This window comes from Denticeps clupeoides, chromosome 3 (assembly GCF_900700375.1).
Source record: "Denticeps clupeoides chromosome 3, fDenClu1.1, whole genome shotgun sequence".
NCBI lineage: Eukaryota > Metazoa > Chordata > Actinopteri > Clupeiformes > Denticipitidae > Denticeps > Denticeps clupeoides.
Window position 1 is genome coordinate 25,544,358 of NC_041709.1, and position 16,089 is coordinate 25,560,446.

Sequence of the window (16,089 nt, forward strand, 5' to 3'; positions counted from 1 at the left end):
GGACACATGGCGTGAGCTGTGAGGTGCGTGGGGTTTGTGTGCAAAAAGTTATTTCTTTCATTTTAATTTACGTACATATTAGGAATATTTTGCATGTGTGTTATTTTGTGAATATTTTTTTATGTTCTTTTAATACTGTATATTGTAGAGAGAGTAGCAGAAAGACGTGATGTTCTGACGCGACCTTGCTTTTTGTACAGGTATGCAGTATTGTAAATTGTGAATGCTTTATGTTAATGTTTAGTTCTCTTGGACACATGGCGTGAGTAGAGAGAGGTGCAGAAAGACGCGATGTGTGACGCGACCTTGCTTTACACTTTGCACAGAAAATCTCTTGGGTGTCAGCTCATCATTTGTGGTTCAAGAAAGGAAATCAAAAAGTTACACAACACAGAAGAAGAACTGCTACACTATGATGACTCTAACCTTGATATTTTAGCGCGGATGTAGACCTAGCCAAATTGCACTGTAGGAGGCGAGAACGAGTCTTCAAACTGTGAAATTACCACATCAAACGTGACGTGGTAACATGGATGCAGCTATTTAACTGAATAAACAGTTGGTAAACACAAGTACATCTTATTGAACACAATTTATTTTCATCACAAATTATCATAGTAGAACAGCTTTCTCAAGCAGTTTGTGATGCATTTTGGAAGCAGGAGATGAGCCCCTGGTTTAATACGCCACCTGGCTTGAGAAACCCGTTCTCAAAGACTTACTTTTAGTCATTATTTGGGTAGCACACATATTCTGAATGCCTTCGGCAGAATTCAAATGAGCCATTTTAATCTAGATTAATGTAGATTAATGTAGATTAATCTTGTTTACTCTAGATTAATCTAGATTAATTCCCAGATTACAGTGAGATTGATCTAGATTAAGAAAATTAATCTATGCCCACCTCTAATTAAAACCTAGTAATACATTTAAATATAATAACAATAATGATCAATATATGTCAGTAGTCATAAATACAATTTTTTATGGTATAATTGATGGTTATAATTGTTGTTTTTTTATGATTAGGATGGTAAAAACCATACATCCCTTATCTCCTTATGCATATATGACACCCCCTGTAGTAACATAAGATAAGATTCACAAAGTTCTATTTGTGACAAGTTAGGCCTTATCAGGGCTCTCAGTTTTGTAACTCAAAATCTAAAGAAACCTAATAGGAATTGCTGGTGTCTTCCTCTTGTAAGTCACTTTGGATAAAAGCATCTGCTAAGTAAAGCAAAGTAAAGATGACATTTCTAGGGTGAAAGGTCACACAGTTGGCAGGATATGGATTCCGTCTTTTATACCATGTATGTGCTCAGTTTGGTACCATCTGTTATAATAATAATACACCACAGCAAAAGTGCCATTTTTAATAAATGACACCATCTGAATGTCATCGTTTCTGCATGCTGATCTTGAACTCGCACATTTGGATTGTCTTAATTCTTTTGTTCGGTTTCAGTAAACCATGTTCATCCCCGCTCATACCCCACAGTTTATTTTAAAATGGAAACACTTATGCTGCAGTTTTTCTGCAGAGCTTACTTATACAACATTATAGAATTGACTCAATAGTCCGACAAGAGCTGAATCTGCAATTCCCAGTGACCAGAGTAGAAGGGAAATCCATCAGGAATTCATAAGCCATGAATCAGTAAAATAAATACTACAAACTAAGGTGATTATCGCTTTGATCTCCATGAAGTAGGGAGTGGTGCAGTGAGAATGCAACACAGCGAGTCCTCCAGGGATGGTCCCCCACTCAACTGACACAACTAACACTTCCTGAAAGAATGGCATGATTGACAGGCTCTTGAGGTGATGTGAATTGGATATTGGCATGGTTAGACTTTTGCCATGTAATTTTAATAAGTGTTACCAAACCACATTGGACCTAACAGAATAGTTTCCAATTCTGCGGTGATGTTTTACGACAAGCATGAACATCCATCGTATGGCAACAGCTATAAGAGCCCTAGCTCGGTCTGACAGTATCTCCAAAAAAAAAAAAAAACATCCGTCTGATGTTCAGGATCATAGCCTCATTTGCTGAAAAATGGTGGGAAATGGCCTCCTAGCGCAGACCCGCTTACATCAACCATGATCTGAGATCACAGGAGGAATTTCTCCAGTGACACCCCTCTTCCAGCAAGGTGTTTGAAAGGCCAATAGTTTGTATGATGTAATTTTCTTTCCAAACCAAACATGACACCGACATTAACATGGACGATAAAATTGTCTGACCCCTATACTGAGCAATAATGAGGCCTAACTCTGAAGAGTGAATAAAAAAATGAATTCCAGTGAATTTTGTAATGGACAAAAGACATGAAACATATTTGAACAGCCAAGAGAAAAAATGCAGTTTATTAATTAGGCCAAAAAGGTATCTCCATGTCACATGGAAACATTTTTTTCTGGTGCAATTGACAATCACATTCTATGAGGAGGAAAAAAGAAAAACAACAGACATTTAAAAGCCAGCAACATGTTTCGAATCTCAGCACGGACAAGATCCTTGAATTCCTCTACTACCAGAAAAAAAAAATCTATATTAGAACAAACAAACAAAAAAGGCATAAAGCAAACATCCTTCACCAGGATATGCCCCTCCCTCTAGAACAGCCTCTAGAATGGCATGGATTATTCTGGAAACCCACAGTGCTCAGTTTGGCAGAGGAAGATGCTTCGCAGTTAAGGACCGCCGAGCGAGGCGGCCATCAGTCATTTTTCTTCCAGCAAGGGCAAAAAAAAATAATAATAAATTGGCTACTACGTCTTTAGCACATTAAGTCCAACCCTCCCCTCCCAATTAAACTGCAAAAAACAAGACTGGCCCCTCCCACACCCCAATAGCAGGTCAGGACATGCCGCTCCTCCTACTTGTGCATAGATCATGATCCTTTATAGCCATCTTATAAAACTCCTGCTCTAATTTAGTCTCGACATGAAAACCCAAAACTTCTCATAAGAATCTCTTCCGTTTGCCACTGGAAGAGACAACAGCAAGGAGAGAGTAATGCACAATGATCCTGATATATATTTTTATATATATATTTATAATTTGTAACAGGACCTCTTTAAGAGAATAGAGGAAAGAAAACAATAAAATGCACGTTTGAAACGTACAACTGCATGTTCTTACACCGCCTCGACAATCAAATAACTGAGTTAAAACGTAAAGCAAAGTCTACATTGACCAACATAAAGCACTCCACAAAAAAAAAAAAAAAAAAAAAAGGAGAAGACATTACACGTCTATTATTTGGTAAATATGTAACTGCTACGGATTAAGAAACAAAAGGTATGCTCATCTTAAATCCATAACCTTCAGTGCTTAGAGTTGTTTTTTTTTTTCTTCTTCATTACTCCTTTATTAATTGTTTTTTTCTCATTTTATTTTATTCATGAACATTTCAAATAGTGGAGTCGGGACTCTGGAACCCTGGCCTTCCTGAGACAAAATCCACGTCCTCTGTGAGTGTGCAAGATAAAAATATTAACAGTGGACCTTTCTGCTTTAACAGATAAAACACACACAAAAACTGGTTTAGATAGTCTGTCAACATCAATAGAAAACAATGCAAACATACAACACTGATCAGTCCCAGAGTTTGCAAAGTAGCAGGAAAGTTCTCTTTTTTTTGTCTTTTCTTCTTTTTTTTTTTCATGGAAGATTAACTCTAATCTTGACTTTCCATCTTTTCATCCCAGTCACCCCTCCCACCCCCAAAACCATTGCCTTTAGAAATTCCTTTGCAGAAAATTCAAACACATGAAATGTTCGTAAACAACACGTGGCTTTAAAATATGTGAAAAAAATAAAACACAAAATCTAAAAGAACAGAAAAGTGAGGCACCACTGAAATGAGTTCTGCAAAGAAGCTCATCCCCATATCTCTGTCCACATACCTAGAACAAAATAGGGGTTTCTAATCCTTCTACATCTATCTATGGCCACAGCTTATCTTTTTTTTTTTTCTTCATTTTAAAGTTTTTTTTTTCTATCTTTTTTTTTATTTTATTTTATTTTTTTAATTTTTTTTTTTTACATATTTTATAATTGTAACAAAAATGGTGCAATACTCAACAATAATCCTTGTTGGGATTATTATTCATTATTCAACAATAGAAGCCACTATAAGGTAGATAAAGATTTTACAGGTTAAACAAAAACTTTTTTCGTTATTTCCTTGAGTAAACATTAACACGAGAATTGTCATCATCTGCCCTCAGTACTTTAGTCTTGCTTTTTTTCCTTTACGATTAGCTAAGCGAGGGAAAGATGACACTCAGTGCAACGTCGAGATAACATCAGAATATTGTTATTCATTTTTTTATGAACAAAACAGAAAATGACAAACACAATAATACAACATAACAAATGCTCAATGTAACACATACACTCAAAGTGGGCGTTGGAGTGTGAAACCACACCCACACGCTGATGCACAATCTTTCAAGCACAGTTTTCCCGCCCCAACTTAATATTTAAAAAAAAATAAAAATAAAAAAAATAATGCTGGAGACTTCTTGAATACCTCAGAAGGGCTAAAACAAAACAAAACAAAACAATTCACATTATGCTATTGGCGCTTCTTGATTCAAGTATTGAACAATTATTTTCACTTTGATATGTTTATGGTTCTTCTCATTTGGAAAAAAAAAAAAAAGATGTTGGGATCTGCAGGGGTTTTCCAACAAAATATAATAGTTACACACAGAAATAGATACATTGTGTATGTAAACCCAGCACGTGCATATCCCACCAACACGAACGATTCTCTTCCTGTAAATCAAAAATCTCGACCATTCCCTCCTTGTGTTTATACTGTGGGGAGAAGTACATATTGCTCTTTTTTACATCGAACATTCAAATAGTCGAATATTCGATTGAATATTCCAGCTGTGCGGAAAACAAAACTAGGAAGGTTTCAAAGCTCGGAATTCCATTAAGTGTCAACTGCATGGTGCTGGTGTCTGGCCATATCGTCTTTTTTCTCTTCCAGGAGACGTTGTTCGCTGAGGTCCACTAAAAAAATGGTTAGACTGAGTGTGGAACAAGGCAGTCGGAGACACAGGCATAAGCGACACCCCCCCCCTTATTTTTTCTCCCCAGAAATGCTGGGTTAAATGACTGATCCAGTATTACCCAGGCTGGGAATTCTGGGGGAGTGAAAATGTACAATTCCATAGGCCCTCCTTTTCTCTGTGAAAATTTGGAATAAATAAGTACAGCATCTAAAAAAAGGCATCCCAGTCTGAACATCCTCCTGGATTAGAGGGGCAGATTAGCAGACAGGAGACATTTCAGCAAGAAGTGCAGTTTTAACACCCCCCCCCCTCCTTCAACGCAATAACAAAATAAAATCTAAAAATGTAACTTTGATTTTTGGTATTTAAAAAAAAACAAAAAAAACATATGTACCAGGGATTACCCATTGACTGTGCACTTTTGCAAAGCAGAACCCCCATCCTTTACATGAAGGTGTTTTTTCATCCAGATGGCAGCGATTATCTCGAAATACCGGATTGAGGTGGTTGCCATCTGTTGGGTTAACACTTGTTTTTTTTTTAAATTAGAAATCATGAGGCCACAGCTACCAACCAAAAACTGACTCCAGTTGGGGATCTGAGAAGTGCTTTGTAGCAGGAAAGGGCAGCGACATTCGACCTCTGATCACATTGTTCCTAGCGTACTCTCCTGCTGTGTTTACACGTTAGTGTTAAGAAGTTTTTGGGATGCTGATGTCCAGACTTGACTTGACTCGATAGGTGGTGGTATTCCCAAAATTATAAGAATTCTGATATGAATTTTGTGTTTATTGAAGTAGTAGTAGTTTACGGAAAATCCATCCATCTGGAATTTTACAGGAAATCTCTGATGGATTCCCTCCCCAAAAAAACAAAATTTACCTCAGCAACATGCCTGAAATGAACAGAACATCTTCCCACTAACGTGTAAACATGGCGTTACCTCAACACTCTATTGGCATAAGGAGTCAGCTGGTGTTACAAAAGAAAATGGAATCTATTTATATGAATAATAATAAAAAAAACATTAGCGTCCAGCAGCAAAAGGAGTAAAGAGAACAAGATCATCTGATTGGACAAGAGATCCCATGGACCTCGAGGACAGGTACAGCAGGTACCTCCCATCTGAGGTAAAGTCCATCTCCACCACTCCACTCCGGACAATTGAGCTCAAGGACAGTGCCCCCCGTAATGCCATTAGTGTCAAGAGATACGACTCGTCGCTTCACTTTCCCCCCTCATCCTGCCCTGAGCTGATGTGAGATGGTTTTTTTTTCTTTTTGTTCAGTGGAGTAAACAGCGGAACACCTGATTTGAAGAGAGACAGCGGAACAGTGTCTTGGTGTACTCCAGCTTCCAGGAGGGAAGAGAGGAAAGAAAAAAAAAAACAAAAACAAAGGGCCGGAGGTTCCACGGTTGCACGGACGAGGGGTGTGGCCTCCGCAGCCATGATTGGCACAATGTTGTCGTAAAGGGCTGCTGGCAATGGGTCGGTCCTCCCCCTCCCTGTGTTGCTGGCTTTGCATAGGAAACCGTACTCGGCAACTGTCTTCCAGGCCCCATGGCGCCCCACCCGGTGGCTCAAAGGTCAGGCTGAACAGGAAAGCCCTGCAGAGAGCTCGGACCGGAGGAGAAGTGGACGGTAGCAGCTGCGTGAAAAATGGGAAGGGAGAGCCGGGTGGGGGGGATGTCTCTCTCTCATTACGTAATGTCTTTCTAGCGTGCACACACACACACACACACACACACACACACACACACACACACACAGAGTACTACAAGTTTCATTATTACACATGACAACCATTCATCAAACAGAGAAAGGAACAATCAAAAATGGCCCGTAATGTTGATCCTTGCTTGCATTCGTGACACAATCATACAGAGGCACCTCTTATGAACGTGTTTCTGCATATGAGTGTTGAAGTGCGTGTAGGCAGTTTACAGTAAAGGACCACTGCATGGATACATTATAGAACACCAATGACAGCAGGACAGCGATGGAGGGGGCGGGGCAAAAAACAAAAACAAAAGGCAATTCCAGAGTTTTCCGCTGTCAACTTTAAACTCAAGATGGATGAGAGCGCCGAAAGAGAGAGAGAGAGAGAGAGAGAGAGAGAGATATAAAGCAAAAGCACACAGCAGAAAGTGGGAGTGCTGGATTTGGGGGGCGTGTCCGGGCTCCAGCACCGGCTGCCTTCGGAAGAGGTGCTGCTGTGGAACGTCAGTTGGCCCCCGGCACGGCCTCCACAGCAGAGAGGCACTCATTGGACAGACAGTCGGCCATCCCCCCTCCCCTCCCGACCTTGATCCGGGTGACTCTTGCATGCGCCTCCTCCAGACACGAGAATCAAGGCTTGAGAACATTTTGGAGTAACAGTGACATTCACTTTGAGTCAAAAACAAAAAGAAAGGAAAAAAAATAACTTTTTTTTTTTTTATAGAATGACACTGCAAGTTTTTGTCTGATTGTAGATTCAGTCTAGTTTCCCCCTTAATCCAGTCAACAGTTTGTTCTTATCTTTGAAAGTCCATTCAAATCCTTGGTCTTAAGAGGGGCAACATGTTCAGTTTTTTTTTGTTTATGTTTAATACAGTTACAGTACAAAATGAAAGTTTTTTTTCTTTTTTTTCAGTCATTGCTCCATTGTCTGTTTTTATTGGCATTTGCAGTCAGAGCCTCCTTCTCTTCTGTAAGTGCTATGATAAAAATCCCTTCCACAGATTCTTTTTTTTTTTCCCCATCTCCAACGTTCGTACCATGCTACTGCATCAGGAGGAACCCCCTCTTATTTGGTATTGTGCCAGACACCCAGAACCTCCCGCCCCCCTCGCATGCGGACAAACTCCATTGACGCAGTTTCAGACTGCCTGGGAGCAGTTCCGGCCATTCCGCCCAGAAGTCAGTGGGGCCGGGCAAGCCGAGTGGGTGGGAAACGATGTTCAAAAGGTTAAGGTTGCTGTAGTTCTTTTTTTTTTTTTTTTTACTAGTAATTCCTTAGGCAAGAGCAGTTCCATGAAAAAACAACAGAGGGTGCTGGGAATAAAAAGAGTTTCTTCAGACTGGACGGAAGGACAGTCTGTTGGCATGTATTGCACGACGCATCACTGAAGGTGGTTTTGTTTTTTTTGTTTTTTGTAAGTGTGTATGACTGTAAGGACACCGAGATACGTATGAAAAGTTCTGATTGATTCAGCATTGTGAAGTGTTGTGAAGGCTGAAGAATCTCCTTGAACAGTGTTGGACAAGCAGACGTGGATCAAGGTGGCTGGAGACACTCGCTACACACACACACGCACACACACACGCACACGCAGCAAGACTGACGTGCAATCTTCTCAGCTTATGATGCAGTTAGGTTACATAAAAAAACAAAGCACTGTCAAATCCCTATCATCGGAGGACATGTTAAAAAAAGAAGAAAGGTATATTCTGGTGATTGGTCGTGCTGACAGGTCGTCCACAGCTGAATGACGTTCTTCACACGTGTTCTGGTCCAAACCGCTGGCTCAGAAACGGCTCTGTGCAAGATTCAGGAGTTTTTTTTTCTTTAGTTGGTATTAATTTTTACAAAAATGCTTAAGAAAGACCTGGAGAGCACTTAAGGTTAATATCGGTTCTTGAGGAAATGAATGCAAAAAAAAAAAAAATTAAAAATAATACGAATTTTTTCTTTCTTTCTCTCTCTCTTTTTTTATTTTTTATTTTTATAAAGATCAGTGTTTGTGAGGCGTATCGTTTGGGGCTTCTTTTAGATTGCTTCTCCTGACGAGAGGATGCAAGTTGCAACAAAAACAAACAGAAATTTCTCTCCATCCTTATGGTCCTACTGCAAGAGTTTGACCCAAACGAAAGTGAGACGAGGAAGGTCAGCAGCATTTACAGCTCCATGGAAACTGATTATCGCCACATTGATTTGCTTGGTTTTTGCTCCATCTTCCATTGGTTGGTTGGTTGGTTGTAGCATCTCCAGCCTTACATGGACTCTCCACTCAGCAGGTCTCCAGGCAGCAGCGTGTTGATTGGGATGGGGCTGCCAATGACCCTGGTGTCCTCGCCGCTCGGAGGTCCCCACAGGCTGGAGTATTGCTGGACACCCCCCCAAAGGAGGTCTCCCGCGCCTCCTGAGCCGCCGCCAGCCTTGCCGCCGCCGCCACCACCACCGCCGCTCCAGTGGCCCACGGCATTTGAGGTGGCCGTCCCAGCCAAGCGCGTCTGATTGGTGCCTGCATTGGCCTGCCAGCTGGTGGTGGGTGTCAGGGACTGACCTTGTGCAAAGAAGCGGTTCACTTCCTCCTCACCGGCGAACTCAGCCAAGATGGTGGTGTTTCCCAGCACACACCTGTGTGGGGAGAAGTGTTTAGGCCCTGCCCAAAACGATTGACTACACAATCATCATAATTCCACTACATGCACCCTGGAATGAATAATGAGATTCAGAAAAAATGTTGCCAATAGCTATGTACCTATTTATTGAACTTTTAAGAAAAGTAATTAGTAATAATTTAACAAACCCTAAAGTATGAAAGTAAAAAGTGAAAGTGAAGTAATGCAGTGTGAAACACTGCAACACAGCAAACGGTGACAATGAAACGTGTCCTCTGATTTTAACCATCACCCTTGGTGAGCAGTGGGCAGCCATGACAGGCGCCTGGGGAGCAGTGTGTGGGGACGGTGCTTTGCTCAGTGGCATTTTGCCGTTTCGTGATTCAAACCTGCAATCTTCCGATTACGGGTCCTCTTCCTTACCCGCTAGACCACCACTGATATTTTCATAATATCATCAGTTCTTGAAATGCACTGATAATGACAGATACATCTAGTGACCTGGAACACCTGGAACTGGTGCTCCTAACAGACCGATTTTCCTGGATCTTCTCTTGTAATAATGTAGGTGACTCACATGTGCAGGGATTTCTGGGCTTTGGCGGCCTCCTCCTTGGAGCTGTATCGAACCACGGCGTTACCCTGGGTGAGGTTCAGGTGGAATGTGATTAGGGGGCCGTGCTGCATACACAACGTCCGCAGAGTGGAGCCGTCAATCTGCAAACACACACACACAAAAAAAAAAAAACATGGTCAGATCGTTCTGAAGTCCACAGAAGAACAGAATGCACAGAAAGGTGGAGAACCTACCTGAGGTGTCAGGTTCCTCAGCACCAGCCAGCTGCTAGTCCTGTTGGAGCTGTCCGTGCTCCAAGTGGTGCCATCTAAACAGAGGGGCACACAGAGGGGCACACAGATGAGATGTCGTCCAGGGAGTAGTAACGGAAGGGAGGAGTCTGTTTGCAGTCGCCAGGTCAGCTTACCAGAAGAGTATGAGCTGTTCCAGCCTGCGCTTAAGCCCAGGCTATTGCCTCCCCAGGTGGAAGCAGGCTTGGCATTGGTAAGGCCCGGTGGGGGGCGGGAAGGGGCAGTAGTGTTTCGTGTGCCAGGTGGAACCTTCCAGAGCTCGTGGGACAGTGAAGCCTGGGTATGAGAGATGGGACCAGAAGACCAGGTGGACTTCATGTCCAAGAGTTTGCCTGAGGCAGGACACAGGAAGATAGATGTTAGAAGAAAATAAATATCAATTCCTTTTTTTGAGGGGTGAAAAGGGCAAAGAGCCTGGGAGGTTCAAGTAAAACTGTAGGACACCCACTTAACAACAAGACAACACACGAGGACTGCTGGTGGTTCACCGCACCTCTGTAGAGGTCCACAGGGGGACATTTTTCTAGCTTGCTAAGATCACAACTTACTATAGTACATTTGTCAACATAATTTTTCATCATTTCACTGAAGCTCCTGGCCAGAGCGTCTTTCAATCACTAAATCAACATACAGGAAGTCAGCAGCCAAAGCACCACCCACAACCAGAAAGACCACCTCGGGGCCATTTTTCAAAAATGACACTGACGTTAGTTCAAATATAGTAGGAGGGCAAGTGATTAACACGTTCACGTAAGAGCCACCAAAATGTTTCAGCCACGTTTCAATTACAACCAGAACACAACTTTACTTAGGATGTGAGAAGTAAATTGTGATCTTAGAAAAAAATGCATATCCCTTACAAACTTCACACACAAATAGGTCTTGTTAAGGAGTTAAAACTTGCATGTTAGTCATATGCTGGTCAACTAACCCACCACACAGCATATATTAAAAGCAAAGGAAACATGTGGAAAGAGATGACCAGTTGCTATTAAATAATAAGCAGGATAAAATCAGTGCATTTTAAGGAGGCAAGACTGAGGGGTTGAAAACACTCCAGCATGGAGCCAGACAGGCATTCAATCCATATTTACTAAAGCCATTAATGTCAGTCAAGCCACCGGACATCTGACTGAAGGGACTTACATAAAAAAACAAATAACTCGAAAATATCTGTATATTATCTAGAAAGATGTTTATGAACCAAGAGATTTTTTTCAGGAGGTAAATGTGGTCTAAATACTGTACATCCACATTATATTACAAAAAAGTATACAAATGATACATTTAAGCTGAATATTTTCATTATAAAAAAAAACAAAACCAAAAAAACACAGCACCCCCTAGGGTACAGCCTTATACCAAGGCAAATTAAGTTTTAAGTGAATTAGTCTATTATGTAGCAGTCACCAGAAATCCTCCATTGGTGCTCTAAACCCAAAAAAGGTTAGTTTTGTAAAGTAAAGAGCTAACGGTGGCACCAAACCAGGCTTGATCAGTCTGAAGTTTGAGGCTTTGGTAAATAAGGCACTTTCAAGGAAATGGGGGTGGGACCAACCGGGATATGAAACTAAGGGGCGGGGTCATGGCCAGTACCTGCAGCATCATCACCGTCCGGAGAGGACAGGCCAAATGAGCTAGTGAAGCTACTGACTGGCCACTCACTTGAGGGCAGCAGAGCACCATTCTGAGTGGAGGTTGGGGACGAGCCTAAGATTCCACGGTGAAACCAGTCAAATCAAAAGCAGCAATGGGAGAAAAAAAACAAAAACAAAAAAAAACAAAAATGAAACTTAAAATCTCAAAGTAAATTCAAAGCAGGGTTGTTAAAAACTTCAAATGACAGTTCAATGAAATTAATCATGACTTTCCTTGAAGCTAAAAATCAGTTTGATACACCTATTTCAAAGTTGATTTGTTTTTTTAAAGAGAGACATGGCCCTGAAATGGTCCTGAATAGAAAGGAAAATCACAGAATTCTTTTTTTTAGATTTTGAAAATCACAAAGATGAGTTTTTAACATTTACAAATGCTCAAATGGTGACTATTCCTTTAACATAAAATGTACTCACAATAAAAAAGGGTAATTTAAAGGTGTATGATAAATGTCATTTTATAATGTTCCTCACCTCCGCTCCTGTCACGCAGAAGGTAGCGGTTGACATCCTGAATGTTAGTGTTGATTGTGGGACCGCTGGGGACGCTTCCCGGGGTCATATTGGGGTCAGTCTCGGGGTCAATGTTCTGCAGGCCCTTCCAAGGAACCCCAGGGCAGAACTCTGATGACAAGCAGAACAAAAACGTAGAGCCTATTCTTCTGAAGTCAATCAATCTAGACTTAATTTATTCAATGCTGCTTTAGCCATTACTACATACTTTTTTTTTTATACTCATAAATGTATGTTTCTCAGTCTCTCTGTGCACTTGTTGTATGTCTTGTACATACATTGTATATACATTCTATGTCTTTCCCTCTGTGCAGTTTTAGCATAAGCAATTTCCTTCGGGATTAATTAAGTTTTCTGATTCTGATTCAAAGCAAAGTCTACATGTGAACGTAGATTTAGAACTATTCACAGCAAGTGATCAAGTGACTGTTTATACCGTTTTTACATCCCTCTTTTAGTTTATTTATTACATAATTGCACCATTAAGGTCTGTTTCCCTCACCAGGTGGCCAGTTGATGTTGGTTCCATTGGAGATTTTCTCATTGGGACTCTTGCCCTGATTCCAGCTCTCCGGGGGCACTAGAGGGCTTGTGGGGGACTCAGAATTGGGCATCAGAGTGTAGGTGCTGTAGGAGTCCTCCATTGGACTTTTCTGGTTAGGAGCTGTAAAATGCCAAGCTAACAAGTGAGAAACAGGTGAACTGGGAAAATGAACTGGAAACTAAAAATAGAGATACAAGCAATGAATTACCAACATATTAAGAATATTAAAAAAAAAAACAAGTAATTATCTAATCTGAAAGGTTTATTGGTATTCAGTGTCAGGTGAAGATGCCTGATAGTAAGTGTGCAGTTCTTGGGTAATAAAGTAGTTTATCAAGCAAAGATAATGTAAAAGGTTGGGGGTCAAGGAAAGCACTAAAATTAATTATTCAAAAACTATGAGCATGCTAACGTTCAAAGCTTTAATAATTAGTTAATCATAGTGCTACCAAACTACCCCCCAATAAAAAGTTAATTAAAATCAAAATGACTTTCATGTAAAAGAGAGTCGGAGTCCTCCTGGGAAAATCATGGCTAGTTGTGCAGAAACAGTGCAATTGAGAAAATGTGACTCACTGAGAGGAAAAGAAGCAACAATTTGGGGAAAACATGAGTCTCACCATGCTTATTCAGATTCGGCTCCATGTGCGTCCCGTTACCCGGGAGACTGTCCATGGAGTTGGGGTGTGTCCATTGTGATAAACGAGACTGTGGCTGAGGTGGATCCTTTATGGACACCCCACCCACCTCCATGCAGTTGGGGTTTAATCCAGCTGTGGAAACAAACAAAAAAGGTACTATAGATGCATAATAATAACAAAAAGAATTGTATGCCGATTTACAACAACATTAAAACTGTGAAAGCCACGGGTGAGACGTACCGAGTGGATACGAACTGAAGGAGTTGGGTGAAGATTGCGCCTCTTTGGTCTGTAGGTCATTGAGGCCTGAAGAGTGCAGGTGTCCTGGGAAATTGTCCAGGGCTGATTTTCCGGCAGAGGGATGCAGCCCGGAGTGAGGAGGCGGCGGCTGCTGCTTCATGAGCAGGGCCTGGGCCAACTGCCGCTGATGCTGCTGGATCTGCTGCTGCATGTTATTGATTGTACGTGCAACCTAGCAAATAAAGCGCACCAACAAAAAAAAAAAAACTATGATAAATGCAAGTTCTAATGTATTAGCTTGTGCCTCTGAGTTATTTTTGCTTATTGTGTCTGAATAATACGCAAAGTGGCTGCAGAATTAATAGAAAGAACATGTGCACTAACTTGCTGCTCTTGTTGTCGGATGGAACCGGAGACACTGCGCTGCGCCTGCATCATCTGCTGCTGGATTTGTAAACGCTGGTATGTCTGAGGAGTAAAAAACAAACAAAAAAAACAGATCAGGCACACTGAAATATAGGAAAACTGTGGAAAGAGCACAAAAAATGAGCAGTGGGTAAAGAGAACACTCAAGTTGAAAGACGAACCATGTGCAGTTGCTGGAGTTGGTACAATAGGGTCATCTGTTGAGGGTTTATTGGTGAGGTTAAAAGTGCAGGGTTCAGACCAATGTTTTTTGCTGCAAACTGCAAGAGTTGTGCTTGAACCTACCAATTGAAATAAAAGGACAAATTCAGCTGACCAGCAAATTTAAGCAAACAGGCCAGTTAGACCAGTGGTTGCACACCCATTAAATGAGAGTCACACCAATGAAGTACTTAAAAGGTTAAAAAGTTTTCAGAAAAACATTCACAGACTGTAAAACAAACCACCTTCTCTAAACAGGGTTCCTGCAGGTTTAAAGAAGCCAAATGTAAGAATTTTATAGACTTTTTAAGCCAACTTACATCAAATTTAAGACCTTACATGAGAGTAGTCAAATACATTTGTCAAGGGCCAGGGTTTTTTTTCAGCAGACACTGTGAGTGCGAGATGCTCTTCTTCACACAGGGCCCCAAACAGGCTAAAATCGCTCCTGGTCATTTCCATGTGCACGGTGCACTTAGTAATCCCAGAAGTGCACAACATGCAGATTACTGACAAATTGAAGGCTTGTTTCATTTGATTTATTGGGTATTTTTTTGATTTACTGACATATTTTAAGAGCTTTAAATATAGTTTAAATGTCATTTTTTATTAATATTTAAGACCTTGATTTTGGAAAATCTAACTTAAGGACTTTTAGAAGGATCCACAGAGCTCTAGCACCCCTAGTGGCAGGCTGCAGGATCACATTTGGAAGGATAGTGACTACCCTAAAGTGAAGTAATTGTCATTGTGAAACATTGCAGCACAGCACACGGTGACACAACGAAACGTGTCCTCTGCTTTTAACCATGACCTTAGTGAGCAGTGGGCAGCCATGAACTTGGTTGGGGTTTTCCCAACTAAATATGATGCCCTAATATACTGGGTCAATGAATCAAGACAATCAAGGAATCATGTGTGTCATGTCAATCATATCCAAACAATATTTTATGATGTAACTCTGGGGGTTAATGGACACCCAGCTAGCAATAGCCTGGTTCAACATGCAGTTACTGTGAAGAAAACGAATTGGAAAGGCTTCCAGGAATTAAACTAAAAGCCAATAATCGTATTACAATTACAGGCTCTAGGTGCTACTTGACCCCATACTACTCTATCTACTGTACTTGTGACACTAGAGCCTGAAAGAGCGCAGCGCTGCTGACCTGAGGGGAGAGAAACTGAGGCACTTGAGTGCGTAGAGGCTGGGAGGAGCTGAGAGACGGCACTGACGGCTGGGGGGGAGGAGCCTGCGGTGTCTGCTGCAGGGCCCGGGCTTGTGCTGCTCCGCTACTGCCAAACATTCCATTCTGCAGCTGAGTGAGGGGGAACCAGCCAAGAGAATAAGGTCATGAAGGGTGATGAGGACTGGCTGAAAAAAGGCAACCTGTTTGGGTGCTAGGTCTGTCAATGAATATTCAAAACCCCGCTCTCCAATTCATAAACCTACAAATAATTAATGTACTTGCATCATTGAAAAGAGATGCTCTATAATCGCTTTTAATGACCTTAGAATCATATTTCACCTAAAAATGCAGAAAAACACTCAACAATACACAGTACAGCACACACAGGAGAGATCACCACTTTATAACATCAACACTTTCCACAGAGTACGGACAAAAGAACAACCAG

The 16,089-nt window shown here is 41.3% G+C and overlaps 1 protein-coding gene across 9 annotated transcripts in view; it reads right to left on the reverse strand.

The window, feature by feature from the left end:
* Nucleotides 1-2,344: 2,344 nt before the first annotated feature.
* Nucleotides 2,345-16,089, reverse strand: part of tnrc6c2 (trinucleotide repeat containing adaptor 6C2) — a 41,576-nt gene continuing 27,831 nt past the window's right edge. For 5 of the 9 annotated variants that reach the window (XM_028972649.1, XM_028972644.1, XM_028972648.1 and 2 more), the window contains 12 exons: nucleotides 15,621-15,770; nucleotides 14,415-14,534; nucleotides 14,212-14,295; nucleotides 13,828-14,059; nucleotides 13,567-13,719; nucleotides 12,905-13,081; nucleotides 12,364-12,513; nucleotides 11,831-11,944; nucleotides 10,351-10,566; nucleotides 10,178-10,251; nucleotides 9,945-10,084; nucleotides 2,345-9,383 (listed from right to left, as the gene is read on the reverse strand). In XM_028972649.1, coding sequence (XP_028828482.1) covers nucleotides 9,017-9,383; nucleotides 9,945-10,084; nucleotides 10,178-10,251; nucleotides 10,351-10,566; nucleotides 11,831-11,944; nucleotides 12,364-12,513; nucleotides 12,905-13,081; nucleotides 13,567-13,719; nucleotides 13,828-14,059; nucleotides 14,212-14,295; nucleotides 14,415-14,534; nucleotides 15,621-15,770 — 1,977 coding nt within the window. In that variant the 3' untranslated portion in view covers nucleotides 2,345-9,016. The remainder of the gene's footprint in view (nucleotides 9,384-9,944; nucleotides 10,085-10,177; nucleotides 10,252-10,350; nucleotides 10,567-11,830; nucleotides 11,945-12,363; nucleotides 12,514-12,904; nucleotides 13,082-13,566; nucleotides 13,720-13,827; nucleotides 14,060-14,211; nucleotides 14,296-14,414; nucleotides 14,535-15,620; nucleotides 15,771-16,089) is intronic. The other 4 variants (XM_028972642.1, XM_028972645.1, XM_028972646.1 and 1 more) reach the window with 4 other exon arrangements.